Consider the following 25,199-nt stretch of genomic DNA (forward strand, 5'->3'; position numbering starts at 1 on the left):
AATTCAAATGAAATGATCCATAGATTGGAGTTATTTTTTAACATAGAAACAGTGTTAAAGCACTGTGAACACCATAGTCAGGTGAAGTATGTAAAAGTAGAGACCAGAAGAGAGATATATCTGGTTAAGAGTGGAAACAGTACAAAAAGAAGGGTATATATCTATCTGTGGATAAAGTTTGTCCACGGAATCTCATTGTTGAGCCCAATTAGGTGTGTTTTCAATCTGTAAACACAACGTTGTTCCTTCTCAAAACAACCTGTTGGTACAGTCTCTATTATCCTTTACAATTTCCAGAATAACCCATCTAAGGCCACTGGGTGTATTATGTTTTTTAATGTAGTGATTAGTCAATTTCATAGAGGACCTTTTACACCTAATAGTGCTTCGATGTTCATTTATTCGTACCTTAGCCATTGTAGTAGTCATGCCTATATATCTCAAATCACAAGGGCAGGTAATCACATATATGCAGTTTTTCGTGCTGCAGTTGGCATGAGATCTTAATTGCCATTTCTTGGGCTCGCCCCGATCCAGTTCCTGCGTACTGGTAGTCAGAGGTCAAACATTACACCCTCCACAAGGGTGATGTCCTCTAACCACCAACCATTGTCCAGTGTTTGTGGAATTGGAAAACCTTTTTGGTGCCGGTCGGGTGTGAACCACCAGGTCCCTAATGTTCTGTGTTCTCTTAAAAGCAAATAGAGGACGTTCCAGGGATTCCCCAGCACTGTTAAGAATCAGCCAATGTCTCTGCACGATTTTTTTGATCTGGTTACTTAAAGGAGTAAACGTAGTCACACAAGTAAGTCTTGATTGTTGATCGCGTGTAGTGTTAGTTAAAAGAGTCTCTCTAGGGATGTTACTGGCTCTTTTCTTAGCCCGTCTGATACTCGCAATAGGGTATTTGCATTCTTTCAGTTTACAACACAAATTCTCTGCCTGTGCATGAAAATCAGCTGTTTCTGAGCAATTACATCTTATTCTTAAGACTTGCCCAAAGGGGAGATTGGTTCTCAAGGCTTTACAGTGGTGGCGGTCGTAAAGTAAACGGCTGTTCCTATCTGTGGGTTTGTGGAACACAGAGGAGTGTAAAAGACCATCTCTAAGTGTGATTCGTAAGTCAAGGAAGGATACCTCCTTGTTTGAAGTATTGGCGCTAAAGCGAAGGTGAACATCTAAACTGTTAACCCAGTTGGTAAAGGCAATTGCTTGTTCTGCGCCACCTTTCCAAATCACCAGAATGTCATCTATGTACCGTCGCCACAATCTAATGTTAGAAAAAAAAGGTTGCGTAGGAGCAAGAATATGGCGCTGTTCAAAGGTGTACATGTACAGACAGGCAAGACTCGGCGCAAAGGTACTACCCATAGAGGTATCATGTATTTGGTGATAAAGTTGTTCTTCAAATTGGAAAAATTGTTCAGTAAGGGCCAAACTGGCACACTGCATTATAAAACTAATAGGAGTGTTGTGGGTCCACGTGATAGATTGAAGTATGTCTTCCACTGCAGTCAAGGTCGCCTCTTGTGGTATATTGGTATACAGTGTCTCTACATCTAGGCATATCAACATGTCCGTGGTACCCGTTTTGTCGATATCTTCTAGTAAGATCAAAGTGTATGTTGGAAGAAGAAATCACAAAATTTAGAAAGGGGCTCCAACAGAGATCCTATCCCTGACACAATCGGGCGACCTGGTGGGGGTGTACCTTTGTGAATCTTAGGAAGACAATAAAAATAGGGTATTCTGGGGTTCTTAGTATCCAAGAACTCCGCTTCATGTTGAGTAATCCAACCAGCTGACTCTGCTTCAGTTATCATCCCACAGATCGTGCGTTGCAAACCAAGAGTGGGGTTGGTAGATATACGTTCATAGTGTGTGGTGTCACTAAGAAGTCTGAGGCACTCTTGTCTATAGAACATCGTGTCAAGCACTACAATCGTACCCCCTTTATCCGCAGGTTTGATAGTGATATCCGAGTTATGGGATAAAGAGTGAATAGCTGCCCTTTCCAATTTAGATATATTCTGAAAGGGGTGAGGTGATTCTAGATGCTGTACTTCATGGCGCACAGCCTTCTCAAAGGCGAGTACTTCTATGGGGACCGAAGTAGAAGGAGGCATAAAGGTAGAGGGATTTCTCAGATTGGTGTCACCTCTCCAATCAGGTGATGGGTGACCTTTGAAGAAAAAATGCAACCTGACCTTCCGGAATAAGGCTGTCATCTCGCAATTTAGTCAAAACTGATCTTCCTTAGGGGTTGGCACAAAGCCTAGTCCTTTCTCAAGGACTGCCGTCTCAGATGGTGAAAGAGGAGTATTTGAAAGATTGACAACTAAGGTTTCTTTTGCGTGACCACACTGCGACTCCTGGTGATCATTTGGGGTTCTTCATGCGCCCAGTGCACGTTTCTGGCTCTTCTTCTGTTTCTGCCTCTGCCCCGGCCTCTTCCTAAAAAAGGAATCAAATTGTATTGTGGCTGGGGTTGAAAAAAAGGCATGGGAACTTGTTGCCATGGGGGTATATGTTGGTAAGGAAACGGAGGATTGAAATGTGTCAGGGGGACAAAACGGTTTTGGTTGGATCACTGTCCCTCGTCACTGCTCCATTTATCTGAACTAGAGCTGTAGTGAAATACCCGAGGTTTCCGTTGCGGGACATCTGAATCATCTGAGGTCTCTGGGGCTCCTTCACATTGATAATCATCTTTGGTGTAGGGATAGACTTTCTCTCTACTGAATCTCTTGATATCTTTCTGTAATTTGTTGATTTTCTGCTGTGTCAGGTATTTCTTGGTCTCGTTAAGCTCTAAGTTAATCTCTGCTAGACGTGATTTGAACTGGGAGAGTTGAACTGTGGTCTTGATAGACATTTCAATGATAGAAATCTGGACAGTAATGGAGTCTGCCAGACGTTTTGAGGTATTAATAATCAAAACCAACCAGTCCCGAGTGCACTTCCATGAAATTTGTGCCCAATCAAGTTGGAATAGTAAATCTTGTAGAAAAATCCTAGTGACAGTAGTGACAATCAAACCATTAGGTGAGATGTTGGCCCTAAGATACTCTGTCATAATAGTGCCATGAAGAACGGTCTTAATTCTTTTTTCAGGGCTGATAATTTGGCCCAATCTTCCTTAGAACCACCTGTAGGACCACTGCTATCATCTCCTAATATGGAAAGAGTCTGTAAAATGGCTTGCACCAAATTTTCATCAAAGCTGAGACCTTGTAAGTCTGACATGGTCACCACCAGATATATTATTTTTATCAGGGTGAACAAAAAGCGCCGCAGCTAGGCAGCTGCACTAAATCATCAAACAATAGCAAAAGAAGGGGGGCTAAAATGGCAGGAGATTCGGAAACTATGTTCAAGGTCCTGTGTATACTACCCCCGATAAACGTATAAATCAAAAAGATACACAGTTCTATTGCAAAGAGGTGTGTACCTATAAATCGCAGGTCTCTGGAAATCAAAATCTTTGGAGTAAGAGCCCTCACTCACCGTTCGGTGAAATGCTTCATCATAAGGCTATGCTCCCCGTCAGGTCGGCACTGCACATGCATTCACCCATGTATTTTGACGCAAACCCAGATTTCTAGAGACTTGTAAACCTGGGTCTGCGCCAAAATGGTACACGTACAAAACAGAGGCAGCACACATAAAGAGTAATATGTCTCTAAAGATTATTTTTGTGCAGGAAGGTATCCCTTCTGCACAAAAGCAATCCTGCTCGTAACACAGACACTCTTGCACCATGGTGCAAGGGTGCCTGTGTTGGCACTAGGCACCACAGAGTGCGCCAGCACAAGGAGAGAGCAGACATGCTTTATATCTTTGTAAATATGGAGCATTTCTGCTCTGTCCCTTTCATTCAAAGCAGCGCAGGTTGTTGTCTTGCTACGTTGCATGAAAGAATGGTAGGTATATCTGCCCTTAAGTGTTACGCTATGGTGCCCAGGCAACACAGGGATGCATTGCATAAGCTATGCAAACGAAGTAAACCATTCAGTACAATTCTCAATAAGAGGACAGCTGCCCACGCCCACTGGAAAGCAGCAGAAGTTGAGCAACTTTGATGTAAATACACATCGCATGCTTTTCCACTGGCTCCTTCATTAGGATTTCATGCAGTCAGATCCCGCTCTTTTGGTTTGCATGAAAGACTACTTTCTCGCACTTTCTCCACCCCCACTAAATTACAGTGCGGCCAGTGATTCTGAACATAAAGGAGTTTTGTCATAACACTCCTCGACTTCCGGTGTTTGTGCAAGTGGAAGTGGATCAACTCCGCTTTGCGCCACCATGCACTGCGCGAGTGCTAATAGTAAATCTGCATCTCGGTATAGCCCAGTGGTTCCCATGATTTGGTAATATGACAAAAGAAGTTAAGAGCCCATTTTACTGGCAAAAAGATTATATGGAAAAGTAGGCGTTAATAGTTTTTTTTTATTTTTTATACTCAATTAAACACTTGTTATCTTTGTTTTTCTATTGCTATTTTAATTTACTGAATATGAGGAGAGAGTGGAGTAATTTTTTTGTTTTCTTTTTAATTCCCTTCTTTCTTCGGTTGTTAGCCATTTGTTCCTCTCGCCCAGATACTAGGATCAGGTGAGTGGACAAAATGTACAGAATCTGTTCAAAATGCCCAGAAGTTGAAGTGGGCTTGAAATACTGGAAAGTGTCCCCCAAGCTTTTAGTTTTCTGGAAAAAAATACTGTACCTTTCCAAAAAATCTAAAACAATTTCAGAAATGTTGATTTATCTCTGACTTGCTGGAGGCTGAGCTGGAGTAAGGGGTGTGCGCCTGTATATTGCCAGCACAGAAATGGGACAACTAAACAAAAAAATAAGGAAATAAATCCATCTCCTGTTCCACCTTTTCCACAGGAGCCCATCTTAGGTAAGACATGTAACTGTGTTAAGTAGGGCGATTAGCAATGCTGACAGGGAGAGACTGTATGACTGCATACAAAACTATCTGCGACTCGTTGTGGTTGGATCTTTCATTACAAGGTGTGCATTTTGCTATCAGCAAAACGCTTCATTCGTTTGGATTGGTGCTTCTGGGAGTATTTTTTTAATGTGAAACAGCCGATACTTGAAATTAACACCTGTTTAAACCTCCATTTATATGGCAGTTAAACCCACTGAAGAACGAGGAGGCAAGGGGCCAGATTTAAAAGGCCCTAGCGCCTCATTAATATCATTTTTTTTTTTTTTTTTTTAACGCTAATGTGGCACAAAAAGGCAATTTTTGCTGTGCTATATTAACAAAGTGGCACAATGCATGCATTGCGCTACCTTGCGACCCCTTGCGCCACATTATGTCTGCGTCAAGCATAATGTATGCAAGGGGGGGGGGCATTCCGGTATTAGGAGGCCCGTAAAAAAGGCGCAGTGAAATCTACAAGATTTCACTGCACTATTTTTGGTGTCATTTTTAAAGCCTACTCAAAACAGGGATTTAAGTGATGCACCCATTGTAATCAATGGTCCTCCATGCACTTTGCTGCACTAGCGTCAAAAGCTTTGACGTTAGTGCAGCAAAGCGCCACAATAGCGGCAAAAAATGGATGATATTGTCTTAACATGCGCCATGGTGCACCATATTGTAAATATGGTGCAACCATGGTGTTGTTAGGTGGCAGTAGGGGCACACAAGAAAAGTACTTTCTTGTAAATCTGGCCCAAGGTTTGGAGGGGGGGGGGGGGTAACAACTCTGCCCAGGATCACACATTTCTGTAAATTGGGTAAAAAAAAAAATATATATATATATATATATATATATATATATATATATATATATATATAAATAACCCGAGTACGCCAGGTTTGATTGATGACATTCTAGTCACTAAACCACCTCTCCTTAAACATGCCCAGGTCGCCTAAAATACCTTAAGCATCAAACTCAGCTTGCATGTAAAAAACACAAAAACAAAACAAAAAAAACACGACAAGTATGAAGATGAAAACACAACAAAGGGCACGTGGAAATACATATGCAGGACATCATTTTTTAATGGTAATCACTATTCCAGGAGTCAACAAAAATGTATATGGTCTGTGCGTTTTTTAAGGGTACACATTTCTTCGGCATCAGAGGATGAAAGGTAGAGCCGCCCCTCCTGGTATTTTAAAACCTGTGGGCCGCAGATTGCCAAGGAATTATGGCAACAAATTCTTAACTAGTTCCGTCATCTTGAATGCTGTTCGAGGTGTAGTTTCATTATTTTCGGGGAGATTGCCAGTGAAATGAGGTAGACATGGTATGCCTTTGTTACACATCACAATCCAATTGAATGAGGGGGGGTGGGATGTGCCTATAGAATGAAACAGCCGTACGAAAGAAGGGGCATAGTTGGTGGGTGTTTCATTTGCCAAGGCCTCGTCTAAATCCTGACATTATTTACAAAGAACCGTGCGGTTTATGGTCCATGTGAAATGAACTGCAAAAGTCACTTCAGTTTCTAAAGAAAAAGTCATTATCATAAGTGTCACTTATGTACAGGTTCGATGTACAGCTCGAATAGGCCTTATTGGTTGCCTCAGCAGAGATGAATTGGACTGAATAGGCATTAATTCATTCTAACCATATTTTAAATTCCCTTCTTTCCCCTTCATTTGACCTAAATTCGACTTCTGCGACTTCGACCAGTCTCGGTAAAGAAGAGGTGAGTTTTATGTGTGACTAGAGTGAATGAAGCTTGTACTGCTGTTCCCTATTAACGTTGTGCTCTGTATGTGAGAAGCTTGCAATGCTGTTGCCCGAACCGTACTTGTTTGTTTCTAGAGAAGATAGGAGGAGACAGGTGAAAATAAATCAATATGGATAGACAACCATGGAAATATACAGTATTCATCCATTAATTCGGTATTGTATGTTTTGTCCTGTATGTAGTCTGCAGGGCAATTGCTGCAATCCTTGCAAAATAATTTCGTTAGTTAATGGACTAACTGCAGAGATCCACGTCCACCATAGAGGTCACAAAATCTTATCCCAGTCAGAAAACTCTGCAGATAACATAGATCCCTGTCTGAGTCCGGAGATTATCAGCTCAATGAGAACCCCTAATGTGTAAATGCACCTGCAGCAGAACTTGACACATTCTGAAGATACGTTTGATTGTCAGCAATCAATACTTCAGAAATAGTTATAGCCACACATTAGGCCGTGCCTCACAGATTCTGCCCTTAGTGCCCGGTCCACACCGCCACTGCACTAAGGTTTACAGTTATTATGATTTTTTTATGCACTTCAACCACGGCTTGTAACACTTGTTCGTTGGTACATTGTATGTTAACCAATTATCTGCAATGTCCTACACCGACAGAAAAAAAAGAAGAAAAAAAACAGACAGGGCACATTATTTGCAATGACAAAATGGTTGATCATATTCCCAAACATTACTACCATTTCTTTCTTTTTGCCTAAATAAAGCTGGAATGGCAACAAGGTCAGTCAAATAACTTCCTGAGATATCTTCCCCAGTGAGGGCGATTTCAGAGGCGTCAGTTTTGTGCCCGCTTCGGCCTTCAGGGCTGCCTCACCCAGAGGTCCTAGAAAATAGGCATTGGACGTGTCCTTCCTGGTGTAAAGCCTGTGGCAATCCTCGTCGGCGACCAGCTGAGGGCGGTGTTCCTGCGAGCAGCGATTCTCCACGGCCTCCTGGGCTATTCTAGCCGCCATCATGGAGCCCGAATTTGCAGCCAACAAGTAGCGTCGCCTCCTGTTAGCTTTATACTGGCGGATCCTTTCCTCCTCGGCCAGGGGGTCGTCCAGGACCCCTTCCCAGCGGAGGCTCTCGTTGATCTGGTCGGAAAGCTCCTGGACAGGGTGCGAGGAGGAGGCCGAGGAAGAGGAGGATGACAAAGCCTTCCTCTCATCCTTCTTTGCGGTCCTTCTTGACGCTTTTTTTGTGCAGGAACCCTTGTCAACAGGTTCAGACGGCGCGGCCTTCGGGGGCTGCTTCCAGCTCTTCTGATTATGCGCTGTAGAATAAAAAAGTTCAATACAATATGAATCTCATCAGTAACAGAACGAGTACCTAATGGCACGCAGAGAACGATCGTCAATAATAACGTATAATAAGTACAGCTCTTGATAGACATTTTTATTGAGCAACTTACTCAGGGGAGAGGGTGCAGCTTAACGACAGGGCCACTCAAATTATGCAATTGTGCGGCTTAAGCATTCTTCGCATGACTAGGGGTTTGCATTTGCCACATATTCCTTTATCTGCTGCATAATCTGCAGATTTTAACAACTATGTTTGATTCTAGTTTAAACAGTTCAAAAGTTACTAAAGAAGCAGCAACACGTTACAGCAGAGTGAAAGGCCCTTTGCAAAGGTTTACTGGTCACTTTTCTGTTGCTTATTGCTATATTAGGGTATTTAACTGGTATTAATGAGGTGCAACCTATGCCCAGTCATTGTTAACAAGTGTAAAAACTGCAAAATAATGAAGTAATACTATCATAAAATATAGCACATGATGTCACATTATTTGCCTTTTCTAGCTATATTATTTAGTCAGCTCTGCCACATAATTTGACTGTCCCCTGCTGCATAATTCCAGAGGCACTGCTTAACAACCAGAGTTGCCGATTTTGAACTGGGGGGCCAGGTTCGTTTCTCGATGTCGGTTTGACACCCTGTTATTCTGGGCAAATAACAAAATTTCTCTGCCTAAAAAAAAAAAAAAAAAAAAATGAATCTGGCCTTGTGTAATGTAACAGAATTCCAATATCTTTGGGTCAAACCTGTGCTATATAAAACTGCAAAAAAAAAATATATATAAAAAAAAAAAATCGTACGTCCTATAGGATCTCAAATAATGAAACAGACTCGATGTAGTGCAGGTATCATCATCATCATCATCATCATCATCAAAAACATTTATAAAGCGCGCTACTCACCCGTGAGGGTCTCAAGGCGCTAGGGGGAGGGGGTTACTGCTGCTCGAAGAGCCAGGTCTTGAGTTGCCTCCGGAAAGCGAGGTAGTCCTGGGTGGTCCTGAGGTTGGTGGGGAGGGAATGCCATGTCTTGGCCGCCAGGTAGGAGAAGGATTTCCCACCTGCCGTGGTGCGGCGGATGCGAGGGACGGCGGCGAGTGCGAGGTTGGCGGAGCGAAGTTGACGGGTGGGCGTGTAGAAACTGAGGCAGCGGTTGAGGTATTCGGGTCCCTTGTTGTGGAGAGCTTTGTGTGCGTGGGTGAGGAGCCGGAAGATGATCCTTTTGTTGACGGGAAGCCAGTGAAGGTGTCTCAGGTGGGCGGAGATGTGGCTGTTGCGGGGTATGTCGAGGACGAGGCGGGCGGAGGCTTTTTGTATTCGCTGCAGACGTTTCTGGAGTTTAGCGGTGGTTCCTGCGTATAGGGTGTTTCCGTAGTCCAGGCGGCTCATGACGAGGGCGTGGGTCACAGTCTTTCTGGTGTTGACGGGGATCCAACGGAAGATCTTTCGGAGCATGCAGAGGGTGAGGAAGCAGGAAGATGATACGGCGTTGACTTGTTTGGTCATGGTGAGAAGTGGGTCCAGGATGAAACCGAGGTTGCGTGCGTGGTCTGAGAGGGTTGGTGCGGTGCCAAGGGCCGTGGGCCACCAAGAGTCGTCCCAGGCGGAAGGGGTGATTCCAAGGATGAGGACTTCCGTTTTGTCTGAGTTCAGTTTCAGACGGCTGAGTTTCATCCATTCTGCGATGTCTTTCATTCCATCTTGCAGGTTGGTCTTGGCGCTGGTGGGGTCCTTGGTGAGGGAGAGTATCAGCTGAGTGTCGTCGGCGTAGGAGGTGATGTTGATGTTGTGTTTGCGTACAATGTCGGCGAGGGGGCTCATGTGGACATTGAAGAGAGTCGGGCTGAGCGAGGAGCCTTGTGGGACGCCGCAGATGATCTCAGTGGGGTCTGAGCGGAACGGTGGGAGGTAGACTCTTTGGGAGCGGTTGGAGAGGAAAGAGGTGATCCAGTCCAGGGCCTGTCCTTGGATACCAGTGGAGCGGAGGCGGGATATTAGGGTTTGGTGGCAGACGGTGTCGAAGGCAGCCGAGAGGTCGAGGAGGATGAGGGCGACTGTTTCTCCGGTGTCCATCAGAGTTCTGATGTCGTCTGTGACTGAGATGAGGGTGGTTTCTGTGCTGTGATTGGCTCGGAATCCGGACCGAGAGGGGTCGAGTAGGTTGTTGTCTTCAAGGAAGTTGGTAAGTTGCTTGTTGACGGTCTTCTCTATGACTTTGGCAGGGAAGGGGAGGAGCGAGATGGGGCGGAAGTTCTTCAGGTTGCTGGGGTCCGCCGTAGGTTTCTTCAGTAGGGCGTTGACTTCTGCGTGTTTCCAGCTCTCTGGGAAGGTGGCAGAAGCAAACGAGCTGTTGATGATGGTCTGGAGATGCGGGGCGATGATGTCGTCGGCTTTGTTGAAGATGAAGTGTGGGCAGGGGTGCGAGGGGGCACCGGAGTGGATGGAGTTCATGGTAGCTTTGGACTCTTCCGTGCTGATGTGAGTCCAAGCGTTGAGGGTGATGGCTGGGGTTGTAGGTTCAGTGGTGGTTGGCTGGGTCTGGTGTCCGAAGCTGTCGTGTAGGTTGGTGATCTTACGATGGAAGAAGGTGGCGAGGGAGTTTCAGAGGTCTTGTGAGGGCGTGATGGTGTTGGCGTTAGGATTGGAGAGCTCTTTGACAATGTTGAAGAGTTCTTTGCTGTTGTGAGTGTTTTTGTCCAGTCTGTCTGTGAAGGAAGTTCTTTTGGTGGCGCGGATCAGTTGGTGGTGTTCGCGGGTGGCGTTTCTGAGGGCAGACATGTTTTCTGCGGTGTGGTCCTTGCACCAGGCTTTCTCGAGGGTGCGGCAGGTTTTTTTAGACTCCTTGAGGGTGTCTGTGAACCAAAGAGGTTTCCTGGTGTTGGTCGGTCTTGGGAGGCGTCTGAGGGATGTGAGGTTGTCTGCGCAGTTGGTGATCCAATGCGTGAGGCTGAGGGCTGCGTCGTTGGGGTCGGTGGAGAAGGTGGGTTGGTTGTCGCTGAGAGTGGAGAGAAGCTGTTCCGTGGGGATTTTGTTCCAATGTCTGAGTGGGATGGGTTGTGTGCGGAGGTGGAGAGTCTCGCATTGGAAGGTGAAGTGGACACATCTGTGGTCGGTCCAGTGTATTACGGAGGAGTGGCTGAAGGATACGTGGTTGCTGGCGGAGAAGATGGGGTCGAGCGTGTGTCCGGCGATGTGGGTGGGGGTGTTCACCAGTTGCTTGAGACCGAGGTTGGCGAGGTTGTCGAGCAGGGCGGTGGTGTTAGGGTCGTTGTTCTGTTCCAGGTGGAAGTTGAGGTCACCGAGGAGGATGTAGTCCGGCGAGGCAAGGGCGTGCGGGGAGATGAAGTCGGTGATAGATTCGCTGAAGAGGGCGCGTGGTCCAGGGGGTCTGTAGAGGAGAGTTCCTCTGAGGGTGGTCCTGGGGTCGGTGTGGATCTGGAAGTGCAGGTGTTTGGCGGCGAGGGGGGTGTCTTCGGTGGAGGTGGTGACGTTGATGGAGTCCTTGAAGACGATGGCGATTCCTCCACCGATTTGGTTGGTGCGGTCTCTCCTGGAGATCTTGTAGCCGTCGGGGATGGCTATGGCGATGTCGGGGGTCGAAGAGGCGTTCATCCAGGTCTCAGTGATGAAGGCGACGTCCGGTGGAGTCCAGGAGGTCCCATAGTTCAATGGCGTGCTTGTGGACGGAGCGTGCGTTGATCAGGATGCATTTGAGGTGGTTGTTGGCGCGTGGGCTGGCGGGCGGGGTGGTTTCGCAGTGGAAGGTGAGTTTGCAGGTGAGGCATGCAAAGGGTCCATGGGTGCGTTTAGGGTTGGCTTGGAAGCAGGTTCTGGAGCGCCCCGGGTTGAGGGCGTGGAGGGTGTTGGGGTTGTAGCGGTGCTGTGGAGTTTGGGAGTGCTGGGGGGCCAGGGGTCGTGGCGCTGGGCGCGGTCCAGGCACAGACGGGCTTGCCTTTGGTGCGCCAGGGGCGCGGCCGCGCAGCGGCCTCAATAAGAGGGAGGAGGGGTCAGCTGGGGGCGCCGAATGGGAGCGGGGGGGCGGGGCCGAGCAGGAGGTGGCGGCGGGAAAGCGGAGGGTCAGGTAGAGTGGAGGGGAGAAAAGATAGGGGAGGGGGACTTACAGAGGAGGAGGGGAGTCAGGAAGAACTGAAGAGGAGGAGAGAGAAGAGCCAAGAGAGAGGAGAGGAGAGAAGAGTCAAGGGAGAAGAGAGAAGAGTCAAGGGAGAAGAGAGAAGAGTCAAGGGAGAAGAGAGAAGAGTCCAGAAGAGGAGGAGAGAAGAGCCAAGAGAGAAGAGAGAAGAGTCAAGAGAGAAGAGAGAAGAGCCAAGAAGAAGAGTAGAGAAGAGTCAAGAGAGAAGAGAGAAGAGTCAAGAAGAAGAGTCAGGCAGAAGAGGAGAGACCAGAGAAGCAGAGGAGGGAAGCGTCCAGAAGATGAGGAGAGGCCACAGAGGAAGAAAAAGGAACACAGAGAAAAGTATAGAAGAGGAGAAGAACACACAGGTCGGGTGCAGAGGAGAAAAGAAGAACACAGATGAAGAGCAAATCAGGAAGAGAACGCGGTGAGGAAGAGGAGAAAAGAAGAAGAACACAGATGAAGAAAGAAGAAAGAACACGCAAGTCGGGGTGCAGAGGAGAAAAGAAGAACACAGATGAAGAGCAAAGCAGGAAGAGAACGCGGTGAGGAAGAGGAGAAAAGAAGAACACAGATGAAGAAAGAAGAAAGAACACGCAGGTCGGGGAGCAGAGGAGAAAAGAAGAACACAGATGAAGAGCAAAGCAGGAAGAGAACGCGGTGAGGAAGAGGAGCGGGGCCGAGGAAGAGCAGAACACGCAGCAAGTGGGCTGCAGAAGAGGAGCAGAGAGCGAAGGGAAATGGACAGCAGAGGTGCGGGGAGAGGTTGGAGGAGAGAGCGGAAGGCAGAAGACAGAGGTACAGGGAAAGAGAGGTGAGTAGCGCGGGGCTGGGCGGGGATTGTACTTACGGTTTTAGCAGGTCTTGCTGGGAGGTGTCAGGAGCCTGGGCTGGTGGAGCTGCAGCAGCAGGGGGAGCGACCTACCCTCGGGTCAAAGGTCGCTGACTCTGCCGCGCAGCGGCCGCCATAAGAGGGAGGAGGGGGGGCGGGGCCGAGCAGGAGGTGGCGGCGGGAAAGCGGAGGGTGGGGGCGGGGGTCAGGTAGAGTGGAGGGGAGAAAAGATAGGGGAGGGGGGATTACAGAGGAGGAGGGGAGTCAGGAGGAACGGAAGAGGAGGAGAGAGAAGAGTCAAGAGAGAGGAGAGAAGAGTCAAGGGAGAAGAGAGAAGAGTCCAGAAGAAGAGGAGAGAAGAGTCAAGAAGAATCAAGAGAGAAGAGAGAAGAGTCGAGAAGAAGAGTCCAGAAGAAGAGAGAAGAGTCAAGAAGAAGAGTCAAGAAGAAGAGGAGAGACCAGAGAAGCAGAGGAGGGGAGCGTCCAGAAGATGAGGAGAGGCCACAGAGGAAGAAAAAGGAACACGCAGAGAAAAGTACAGAAGAGGAGAAGAACACACAGGTCGGGGTGCAGAGGAGAAAAGAAGAACACAGATGAAGAGCAAATCAGGAAGAGAACGCGGTGAGGAAGAGGAGAAAAGAAGAAGAACACAGATGAAGAAAGAAGAAAGAACACGCAGGTCGGGGTGCAGAGGAGAAAAGAAGAACACAGATAAAGAGCAAAGCAGGAAGAGAACGCGGTGAGGAAGAGGAGCGGGCCGAGGAAGAGAAGAACACGCAGCAAGTGGGCTGCAGAAGAGGAGCAGAGAGCGAAGGGAAATGGACAGCAGAGGTGCGGGAAGAGGTTGGAGGAGAGAGCGGAAGGCAGAAGACAGAGGTACAGGGAAAGAGAGGCGAGTAGCACGGGGCTGGGCGAGGGGCTGGGCGGGGGGGGGGGGGGGGGGGGAGTACTTACGGTTTTAGCAGGTCTTGCTGGGAGGTGTCAGGAGCCTGGGCTGGTGGCGCTGCAGTGGCAGGGGGAGCGACCTACCCTCGGGTCAAGGGTCGCACGTACAAAACTCCTTAACTAAACTTTTGTAGCTCCTCGCAACACCTTAATTCAGATTCTCTGTGTTTCCTAAAACTGAAGGGCATCTGTAACCTACTGGCCCTTGTACTTTGTGCTTTCTCGACAGTGGCACGAAGCGGACTGCATTGCACTGCAAAGCGGACTGCAATTGGTAGGAAACTAGCGCCTAGTTTACTGTTAAACTTTTTATTTCTTTATTTTAAATTTTTCCATAGTGTACACATTACTAAAAAGGTGCCAGAGCACTTTGCAGTTGACATATGTCGTTACATAGTGTTACAGAAGGTTCAAGAATGACCTATTACTATAGTAATATAAACTCTAGAATTGCAAAATGGTAAATCGTTGTAGAAAAAGGAAACAAGTAATACAGAAGTGAAACATTTGTAAGCACCTGATGAAGTGGTGGTAGTGTAGTTCTGTGCCAAGAGGGGAGAAAACATGTTCTCAATGGAGGGGAATTGGCTGCAGTGTCTTAGCTAAAGTATCACTGAAGAAAGAGGGCTTTCAGTTCCGTTCAAAACAGTGAACAGTGATGTTCAAAGCAGAAAATAATGTTTTGTGCAGCGCACATATTAAACCAATCTATTGCAAGGTGCTTTTGTATGTGATAATGAAGAAAGAGGTGGCAAAGTAAAATAAAACCACTGCCTAGGGTCACACAATTTGGTTAAGTGGGGTAGCCAGGATTGATTGCATGTTTTCTGGTTTCACAATGTGCAACTCTATTTCATTCCAATTCAGTAATAAAGTTGATCCTTTTTACACTTGACTCTACAAATTAAGTAATGGCAAGCAGTACCACAAGGTGAAGGGGGCGGGGGGATGGTGATACAGATACAGCCTAACACTATTGTCGAATCTAGAGACAAGTGCGTCATTTAGAGGGCAGCATAAAAAGGAGCCCTCAAAATAACTCCATGACTTAGTGTCCACATCATGTAGATGCTTCTCTTCTCCTACACCAATACAATACCCCCCTCCGCTCCCAAGTCTCACTTCCACCCAGCTGGCATCAGTGAGGACCTTGGGCACACCACATACCATACTTTTTGGCCATGGGAAAATGTTTGTGGGTACCGATCATTTAAAGGGTGAGTGAACATGTTCTCAATGAAGGGGGATTCAATCAATCAATCAAAAAAAGTTATAGAGCGCGCTACTCACGCGTGAGGGTCTCAAGGCGCTGGGATTGCCTGCAGTGTCATACCTAAAGTATTATTGAAAGACAGGGCTTTCAGTTCTGTTTTGAAGATCACTAGCAAGGTGGTAGTGCAAAGGTTTGGAAGTAGTGAGTTAAAAATTCTGGTTGCGCTACACCTGAAGGATTGTGGCAGGAGTTGCTTCTTTTTAGAGGTTGGGGTGTTCTAGCAGCAAAGCTTCAGGATTTTGGGGTGGTCTAGAACGTCCTGGGACCTTCTTTGAGTTTGTCAGTCCTGTAACAGGGAGTGGATGTGTGTAGGACTTTATAAGTGATGCAAACAGTCTTGTATACAACCCTGGCTTTAATGGGCAACCAGCAAAGAGAGACCAGCATAGGTGTGATGTGGCGATTCCTTTTGGCCCATTAGATGAAGTGTGCTTCCAAGCGCAGGACCGATTTTAGTGGGGTTAGATGATTTTTCGGGCGATCAGTCAAAAGAGTTAGCATAGTCAATTCGGGAAAGCACCAGTGTATGAGCAAGAGATTTCAGACCTGGAATTCCCAGGAAAAGACCTAGTTGATAGCACGCATCATGCTGATTTGAGACTGCAAGTTGAACTTCTTGTCTATGATGACTCCTAGGGATTTGGCACTGTCAACAATGGGTTTACTGTTGAGCATGTTAAGTGTGTCCATCTGGGATTGTAATAGAAGCGTTAATTTTGAAGGGGAGATGAGGAGAGATTCAGTTTTGGAAGGAATTCGTTTTAGGTGATGAGAAGTCACTGCGTTTTAAACGGAGTTTATGGTGATGGCAATGCGTGAGATGTCGTTTGGTGAGGAGACCTTTAGTCTCATTGCCATATTAATGATAGAAAATCACTGCTTTCTTAAGGTGGACTCCAAGTGGCTCGATGTAGTGGTTGAATAGGGTTGGGGCGGGGATAGATCCTTGGGGGACCCCTGGCTCAACTGTCATCAATGTTGAAAGAGTCATCAATTTCTGTCCTCCGTGATCTGCCCAGGAGGAATGATTCAAACCATTTAAGGACCATGCCTTTGGTGCCAATTCGATTTTTGAGCATGTCTAGGAGCATGGGCTGGTCGATGGTGTCAAAGTCAAATGATAGGTCAAGAAGAATCAGGAGACAAGGCAGGAATTGCTTGAGTCTAGGATTCAATGTGCATCATTGACCACCTATATAAATCTGTGTCTGTGCTGTAGCCCTGATTGAAACCGGACTGGCATTTGTCTAGGAGGGTGCCATCTTTGATTTGTTGGCTAAGCCTCTCTGCTAAAAACACCCTTCAATTATTTTTTGTGAGCAAAGACAGGTTGGAGATTGGGTGATAACTGTTGAGATCATTAGTATCTGTGGAGGGTTTTTTGAGCAGAGGGGCAACTTGTCCAGTTTGGAGGCCATCAGGAAATGTTCCTTGACTGAGGGAGAGATTCACTAATATAGTCCAGTAGAGGAGTGTGTGAGTATAAAGGTCTTTGGCAATGTTACCCTCACTTGGATTCACAAAGTGGTTTGAGAGTTTAGTTTTTATGATGATTCTGGGTAATTTGTTCTCTGTAATGATGTTAAATATTTGTCAACTGTGTTTGGGGAGGGTGGATGTCTTTCCATAGAAGTCATTTTACTTTTGAATCAAAGAACTGTAGTAAATCTTTTGCTTTCCTTGGTGGGTCATCAAATTTGATGTATGTGGAAAGTGGAGGGGCTATTGGCAGTTTTGACCAGATCATATAGATGCTTCAGTCGGTTCTTGGCTTAGTCGATCCGAAGGTATGGTCCTATTGCACAAAATATATATGTTTTGTACAGGGACCTAGCCTTTTGGAGACACTTGAGGTTAGTGGTGGTGAACAACTGTCTCCATTTCTTATCTAGAATTCTTAAGGCTTTCCTTTCCTCATATAACGCCTTGTTGAACCATGGGGCTGATGGTTTAGGTCACTTCTTTTTTGCTTTGAAATGAAGCAACATCATCAAGCAGATCAGTGAGACATTCAAGACTTTGGAAGGTCAAATCATTGATATCTGTGATGGAACCAATGAAAGGAAGTACTTTCGCTGCAGTGTTGCTGAGTATTCTGAAGTTCAGATTACTGGTATCTTGACACCAGGTAATTGCTCTTTTTGGTTGGCACATTGTCACTGTATTAGAGAGTCATAGGGTGAAGGGAATAAGGAAAAGAAAGGATCATTCTACTGGTATAGATTTTTCCATTAGGAAAAGGTCTTCCTTGGAGATAATTAAGTCAAGCATGGAGCCTTTGTATGTGTTGTATTTAGGTTATCTCGGTCAGATCACTGTAGGAGAGAGAGGAGGCAAAGCAGTTCACTGTAGACTCTTCTGTGGTGGCCCAGTGAAAATTAAAGTCACCCAGAAAGTGAATTTTGTCATTAACAAGTTTGATGCATTCCTCAAGAAAGGCTATGTTATCACAAGGTAAATGGCAGACTGAATTATGAAAGGGGGATAATGTGGACCGCACAGATCCAGAGTAAAACATTTGAATGTGGAAGAAGAGCTATTGGATATTTCCCTGCATTGCAGAAGTCTCTGAAGATGGCTGCAGTGCCTCCCCTGCCTCTGATTACCCAGTCCTTTCTGATGGCATAATTTGGAGAAAGCAGAAGATCAAAAGTTATATGGGATGTGTCATTTAGCCAAGTCTATTTAAGAATTAAGAGATCTGTGGGGCATACAGTGTAGAACTCAGGTAAATGATTTGGTATGAGACGTTCTATGGGTTTTAGGTATGTTAGGAAAAGAAGAATGTTCCTGTTAGCTGGCGACTGCTTTGGGCATATCTGGTTCTTAGGACAAGTCAAGGAAATAGTCTGAAATGTGTGTTGGATGGTGCGGTCTACAGAGGTGGTGGTAGTGAGAGTATAGGAGGTAGAGAAGGCTGGGGGTATCGGGGTGCTGTAACTTGCAAGTAGGTCGACAGTGTCAGCTTGAGAGAGAATGTGTGTGAATCTTTTGAGGCAAGGTAGACAGCTACTCCTCGGAATTGAACACCAGGGATACTCTGGCTTCAATTCAGGGAGCGGAGAGTCAAAGAGAGCAGATAGTCTAGAGCTTAAATGGGATATAGTGTCAATTAGTCTGAAGAATTTTGAGTAGAGAAGATCTAGTTTGTGTTCTAAGTGGTGAGCTGTGGAAAATGGAGTTCGGAGGGAGGGTGGGAAGATGTGTGGTGTGTAGTGTTGATGGGTGGGAGATTATATTGTGCAGATGTGCAAGGCAGAAAGGAGTACAAGGTGCAGTGTACAGGAGTGAAGTCAGGTGACGTGTTTCTTCAGCGGGGTTGTGTTAGATGGCCTTCGTGGTGGTGGTTGGATGAAGTGGAGATGGATGCCAGTTGCTAAGTGTCAGTGTCATGTGGGGATAAGGACTAAACGAACATGAGAGGGATGCACAAATGGTCGGAGCTGGGTAGCTATAGGTGAGATTGATCATTCAGATGTGTGGGTGTCTGTGCAGTGATGAGTGGGTATGCTTGTACAAGCGGGGATTCAGTATGAGGGGGGATAGGTGCTGGGGGTGGCTTGCGGAGCAAACATGGCGGGCGCCTGAAAGAGGAGCTCCGCACCACCACTCATTTCTCCTGCAAACCACTGCTGATTCATGCGCTGATAGACATCATCAGCAGTGATGGGGGACTGTGCCACTGGCATCCGATGCACATTTCCCCCTGGATGACTGCTGGGGACCGAGGCCAAACCTCGCGGAGCAGTCACTCTGGTGGGGGAGCGATTGTGGAAGTGGTGAGCTGCAGGGCTCATGGCGGCGCTGCCCCTCAGAGGAGAGGCTACGCACAGGAGATGTGTGCCCAGAACTGGCACTGCCACGACGGCCCTGATCCACTCTGCGACACGGCTGAGCAATAGCGGACTTGAGACGCTGAAAGAAATGATGCACTCATTAGATATGCCCCACTGAACGAGCACGACTAACAGCAGCTGCATGTGCTGGGGCCCCGAGGCTTGTCGGCAAACCGGATGTGCTGTTCTTAGAGAGATAGGCTCTGGAAGGCACTTTGGTTAATCACTCCTGGAGGGAGTGCACCATCTCCATCTTTAACTCTGGCCAGTGGAGGGTGTTATCAGTGGGACGAACCTCCTAACCCTGTGGCCACGCAAAAGGTCCTGTGCTGCGGCCCCCCAGGCACAGGCGAGAAAGGGCGGGACCCATTGTACTGACTCACTGATTTGTGGACAGCGCTGCACTGTGGACTATGGGTCGCCAACGGACAGGGGGGCAGCAGCCGGCGTCGCAGCATCGAGGGTCTCCACCACAGTCAACGGCAGCCATGGCTAATCCGGAGCTCCCCAGTACCCTGGAGGACAAACTAGATGTTGTGTTGTTGGCCATTGACGGCACACAGACCCTCCCTTGAGTCCATAATAGACACTATGCCATCAGACTTGGGTCTATTGCACGCAGATCATAAAAAACTGGCAGAGAGAGTGACATTGGTTGAGCAAACTGCCACAACACTGCCGCCCAGAGCGGATAAGCTGGACACCACTATGCAGCAGCTGGCGGACCGAGTTAGAGTGTTGGAGCAGCACGCAGAAGATGTACAGAAGGCAGATCCCGTAGGAACAATGTCCGCTTGGTGGGCCTACCGGAGGGCGTCGAGGGCCCTGACCCTGTACAGTACACCAACACCTGGCTACACGCTATTCTCCCCTCAGAAGCACCTTCCCGTTTTTCCCTCCATTGAACAAGCGCATAGAGTGCCGGCACAGTGTCCCCCAGCGGGTGCTGCCCCACGGCCGATGGTGATACGTTTCCTTCACTACCGCGATAGAGACATGGTGTTAAGAGTCTCGCTCACTGGCAGATGTGCGAGTGGATAGCGCCAAAGTGATGTTTTTTCCCCGACTACATGATTGCGGTACAAAAACAACGCAATAACTTCCTGGCAGTTAAGCGACGTCTTCGGGATCTGGAATGGGTGTATTCTCTCCTTTTACCAGCCAGACTCCGTGTGGTGGCTGCTGGCACCACACACTTCTTTGCTACTCCTGAAGAGGCATTGTGCTGGATTGAGGACCCAAACAGCGGAGCCGACCACCCGATGGGGTCCGGGCAGGCAGAGCCGAAAAAAGGGCAGCGCAAGAGGAAGACACATCCAGGTGTGAGCCTTCCGGCGGTCCCGGATTTAGAGCAGAGAATCTGGGAGCGGAGCAATGCCGTGCGGCGGCGCTCTCCAGTCCGGGCATGCCGGGCTCCATTTACTCAGATGGAGAGAGCTCTGTTGTTACTTGGCCATCTGCCCAAAGCCCGCGCGACCCTCCGGATATCACTCCACAGACGTCAGACACTATCATCTAACTTTACCTGTTATATTCATGTCTTTTTACATACAAGTATAGCTGTTGCTGATGTAGAATGATCCTTATATGGTCGTGAGCACTGGTCTACGTGTTAAGTGGCATCCAGTGCGGTCCCTCTATAACTACACGCTGTGAGCTTTCAATTGATCACCCCCCTATTGTGAGGCCAACTATTTTTGCCTTAGTTGTTATCATTTGGTTTGGGTGGCCACGTGTTCTAGTGTGCTGCTCTCTTGGTATTCACTATGTGACGGTTACACTGTGTTGATGGTTGTTACCTACCCATTCACCTAGGCAAATTATGACGTTACCTACTCAGCGTTGCTCTGCTTCCTCACGCAGGTCACTAACAATTCCAGCTGCATGGCACATATGCGCAACCCCTCCTCCTGTAGTTCCCCTGCATGAGGACACCTTTTAATGTTATAACATGGAATATCCATGGCATGCACACCCCAGCGCGTCGATACGCTGTATATTCCTACTTGAAGCGCTGTAATGCCCATAGTTCTTTATTGCAAGAGTCACACCTAACGAGTTCAGAGGCAAATCGCTGAGAAGAAAATGGTGTGGGCAGGTATATTCCAAGAGTTACTCATCCTATGCATGGGGAGTCATTATATGGATCTGACCAGGGGTCCCGTTTGATCTGCTAGAGCAGGTCACTGAAGCTGATGGCCGGTATGTGTTTCTTCGTGGTAAGCTGAACCGCAGGCATGTTCTCCTTGGTAATAGCTATGCTCCCAATGTCGATCAAACTCCCTTTTTCAATGCGCTGAACTGGTTGCTGGCACTATGGAGCAATGTTTCCTGGCTAATTGGAGGGGATTTTAATTGTGTATTAGACCCGTACTTATGTAATTTCCACCACTGGAGCGTACAACTGCTATATCAAATGCCCACGCTCTAGTGACATGGCTCCACCGCTGGCAGCTAATGGATGTTTGGAATCATTATAATGCTACAGCACAGGTGTATTCCTTTTATTCGGCCACTCATGGCTTACATGTCCGACTTGACAGGCTACTCTGCACGGCCGGCCTGATACCGGCAGTCGTACACACTGACTATCTGGGCGATACTCATTCTGATCACAACCCTCAGTACTTCCAGCTAGACTGGGATGGGACTGTGCAGTCCCCTGTCCCCACATGGAAGATGCAGCCTGCAACATTAGAGGATGTGGCATTCTGGGAATCAACAGGCCAGCAGATTACTGGCTACTTTGAACTTAATGCAGAAAGGGCATCGTCTCAGGCAGTATAGTGGCAAGCGAGGTCACTGTATAGGGCTTAATGTTGGTGTGCGCAGGCAGTTAGACTGGGAGGTGTCCGTAATAGGAAGGCAGCTACTGCAACATGAGTCTGAAGTGATACGGAACCCCAATGCCTTACCCCAACTGCAGGCTGTGCGTAAAACTCATTCGGAACTCCTTGAACGTTTGAGATGCATCAACTACAGGGCACACTCAGCCAACACGCATGCCAAAGCTGATAGAGCCAGAGCTTTGCTCACCCAGTTGATACACCAGGAGACTTTTCCTAGATCGGTGCTATCCATTCGTGCACAGACAGTTGGTGAAATTGTTATATGCGTTACCATCGGCCCGAACCAAAACAGGACGCCTCCTGTCGCCCCCCCATTAACATCAAGAAGGGCACACAGCAGGGATGCCCCTCGTCTCCCCTGCTTTTTGCACTTGCGTTGGAGCCACTGGCAGCTGCTCAGCACAGAGCGGGACGGTCCTGGGGAATACCGCAGGGGGATGGGAATCATGTGGTTTCTTTGTATGCGGACGACCTTCTAGTGTATATCAGAGACCTAGAGGACTTCCCTGGAGATATAATACCATTGTTCAACACTCATGCAAAGGTGTCTGGCCTGCGGGTAAACTGGGCCAAGTCATGTGTTTTCACGTTGGCGCCCACTGTGCCTAACCCGGGCCTCACTGCTATAGCACCCGGCCTCCCATGGCAACCCAACACATTTAAATACCTAGGTGTACAGGTATCTCACATTGAATTGGGTATGTTTGATGGGAACCTGACGAGTGCTGCATCAGGCTTATGCCGTCAAATGGCGTTTTGGAAGACGTTACCACTGACAGTCATTGGCAGGGTGGCCCTTGTTAAGATGATAGTGCTGCATAGACTATTGTATTATTTTGTGAACCTACCTCTATACATACTTGCCTCCTTCTTCCGTTCCATGGAGTGAGATGTGCGTAGTTTAATTTGGAATACATCCTGCAGTCGAGTAGCCCTCTCTAAGCTTTATCCTCCACTATCCTCAGGGGGTCTATTATTGCCGAATTTGGAGCACTATTGCTTGGCTGCGCAGCTACAGTGGGTGGCCCGCTGGTTCTCTTCGAGACAGCTAGCGGACATGGCCACTGATCGCCCAGCATGGACACGATGTAAACTACTCCATTTATACCATCCCTGTGCTAAGTCTGCAGCGCCCCTATTGCTGAAATTAGCCTATTGTTGCTTTCATAGATCCTGCTACCTCACAAGGGATATTATTCCCTATGCACCAGCCATACCGCTCTTGGGAACACACCGTGGTGTGTGTCACATCAGCTGCGGAGCTAGCGGACTAGCATGCAGCAGAAATATACATCCTGGGATATCTTTACACAGATGGTACCCTCCATACACATGACACACTGAGGGAGACTACTGGACTGGGTCCAGGCACTTTTCTACTATACCGCTCCCTCAGACGGGCCTTGCAGCATGCATGGGGCGACATCACGGTGGAACCCCAGACACACTACAATATATGTATGACTTTGGCAAAGGAAGGCATATAGTACACCGGTTAGCAGATTCTCTGTGGCTACATACATCTGGACCATTTGTGGCTCTCCGGGCACGCTGGGAGGGTGACAGGGGGAAGCCTTTTATTGATAAGGAATGGGTAACCATACTGGAAACTCCCACGTATGTCCTGCACAATATGCGATTTTGACTCATCCAATATTATGTTACTCACAGAGCCTATCTTACACTCGAAAAAATTAACAGATATTTTGCCCGAACAGATGCCTCCTGCCCGTGCTGTCAAAGCCTACGGGCAGACTTTCTGCATATGTTGTGATCGTGCCACACTCTGAGCCAGTACTGGTCCTCAATCCTATTGCACTTAATGAATTGCGTAGACTGGGCCTTACTACTGACATGGGAGACGTGCCTCCTGGGCTTGTTTCCTAGGGGTAAGAAGCTAAAGGCCATGTCCCGTTTTTTTAGACTTGGGGCACGTGGTAGCCAAACGCCTTATAACCCACTAAATGGCGGTCTCCTGAGCCACTGACATATGAAGCATGGGCACGTTCCTTTTCTGTCTGGGCGGGATCAGAGTATACAGCTCTCAGGCGCGAAGATACATTGGGGCTGCGCAAGTATCCTCTCACGGCGCAATGGGAGCTCATGTTAGCGGATATCTGCACTCCACTACCTGTATCTGACAGGCTTTGATTCCTCTGTTGCAGGTAATGGTGATCAATGAAAGTATATATCCAATTTAAACATGATACATGCCTGTAAACATAAACAAACCAGATGGATACTTACTGCAGGACACCAAACTGAATGAGAGCAAATTGACATGGATGTACAGGGAGTGTCTCCTGTGCGCTTGTGAGTTGTATAACACTTTTACTGAATTCTGCAATGTAGGTATATGGAGCTGCTTTGCTTGCGTCTTTTTCTTCCCCATATGTTTGCCATTGTATTCTGAAGTTGATTGCAAATGTGGGAGACACACATCTCTTTATTATGCACTATGTCCTATGTTACATTATAAATGCAATAAAGAAAGTTTTTTAAAAATGAGGGGGGATAGGTGCTAGGTGGCGTGGGCAGGGGAGGTTACATGAGGATGTGTAGTGTGAGAGATTAGAGGGGTTGTAGCAGGGGTGGAAGAGGGGTGTGGTTGTGTTGAAAGGACTAACCTGCAGTAGATCAGCGATCTGTGTAGGTGTTTGTAATGTGTGTGGGAGTGATGTGTGTGACAGAGTTGTCATTGTGGGGGGGGTCCATGTATGTATGAGCAAGATGAAAAGGGGTGGAATTTATGTATGAGCAAGATGAAAAGGGGTGGAATTGAAACTAAGGGAAGGGTGTGGTACGATGGTTTGGTCTCTGTGTGCGGTCTCGCAGGGTGCAGGTATGCTAGCTAGGTCTGGTTAGGGGGTTGGCAGTTTCAAAGATATTCGATAACAGTACCTGGGAGGGTGGGACATTAGTGCTGGTTAATCATGGTAAGGAGTTAAGTGTGGTGCATTGTTGGGGAAGAAAGAGGAATTAAGAGGAAGTAGGGGATTGGAAGTAAGTTTGGGAGGGTGGAACAGACATTAGGAGGTAAGATTGGAAGGTGCATGCAGGTTTGTAGGGGCAGGAGTTTTTGAAGTGGGGAATGAGTTCAGCATTAGGGTTTGGGTACAGTCTTAGGAAAGTCACAGGGAGCTCACAAAAGGGCACTGAGCAGGATTGGGAATATATGTGGTTAAATAACGAGGCATAAATCCGTGGGCTGAATCAGTATCTTGCTGTTATTGTAGATCGAATAAGAAAAATATATTCTTAGCTGCAAATCAATCTTCCTAGTTGATCTACGTCCTCCCTCACTT

General features: G+C 47.4%; 1 protein-coding gene across 1 annotated transcript in view; it reads right to left on the reverse strand.

The window, feature by feature from the left end:
• Nucleotides 1–6,007: 6,007 nt before the first annotated feature.
• LIAT1 (ligand of ATE1) overlaps nucleotides 6,008–25,199 on the reverse strand; it is a 38,447-nt gene continuing 19,255 nt past the window's right edge. Inside the window, exon 2 of the mRNA XM_069226382.1 lies at nucleotides 6,008–8,002. Within this exon, the coding sequence (XP_069082483.1) occupies nucleotides 7,473–8,002 (530 nt within the window). The 3' untranslated portion in view covers nucleotides 6,008–7,472. The remainder of the gene's footprint in view (nucleotides 8,003–25,199) is intronic.

Source organism: Pleurodeles waltl, chromosome 3_1 (assembly GCF_031143425.1).
Source record: "Pleurodeles waltl isolate 20211129_DDA chromosome 3_1, aPleWal1.hap1.20221129, whole genome shotgun sequence".
NCBI classification, from domain to species: Eukaryota; Metazoa; Chordata; class Amphibia; order Caudata; family Salamandridae; genus Pleurodeles; species Pleurodeles waltl.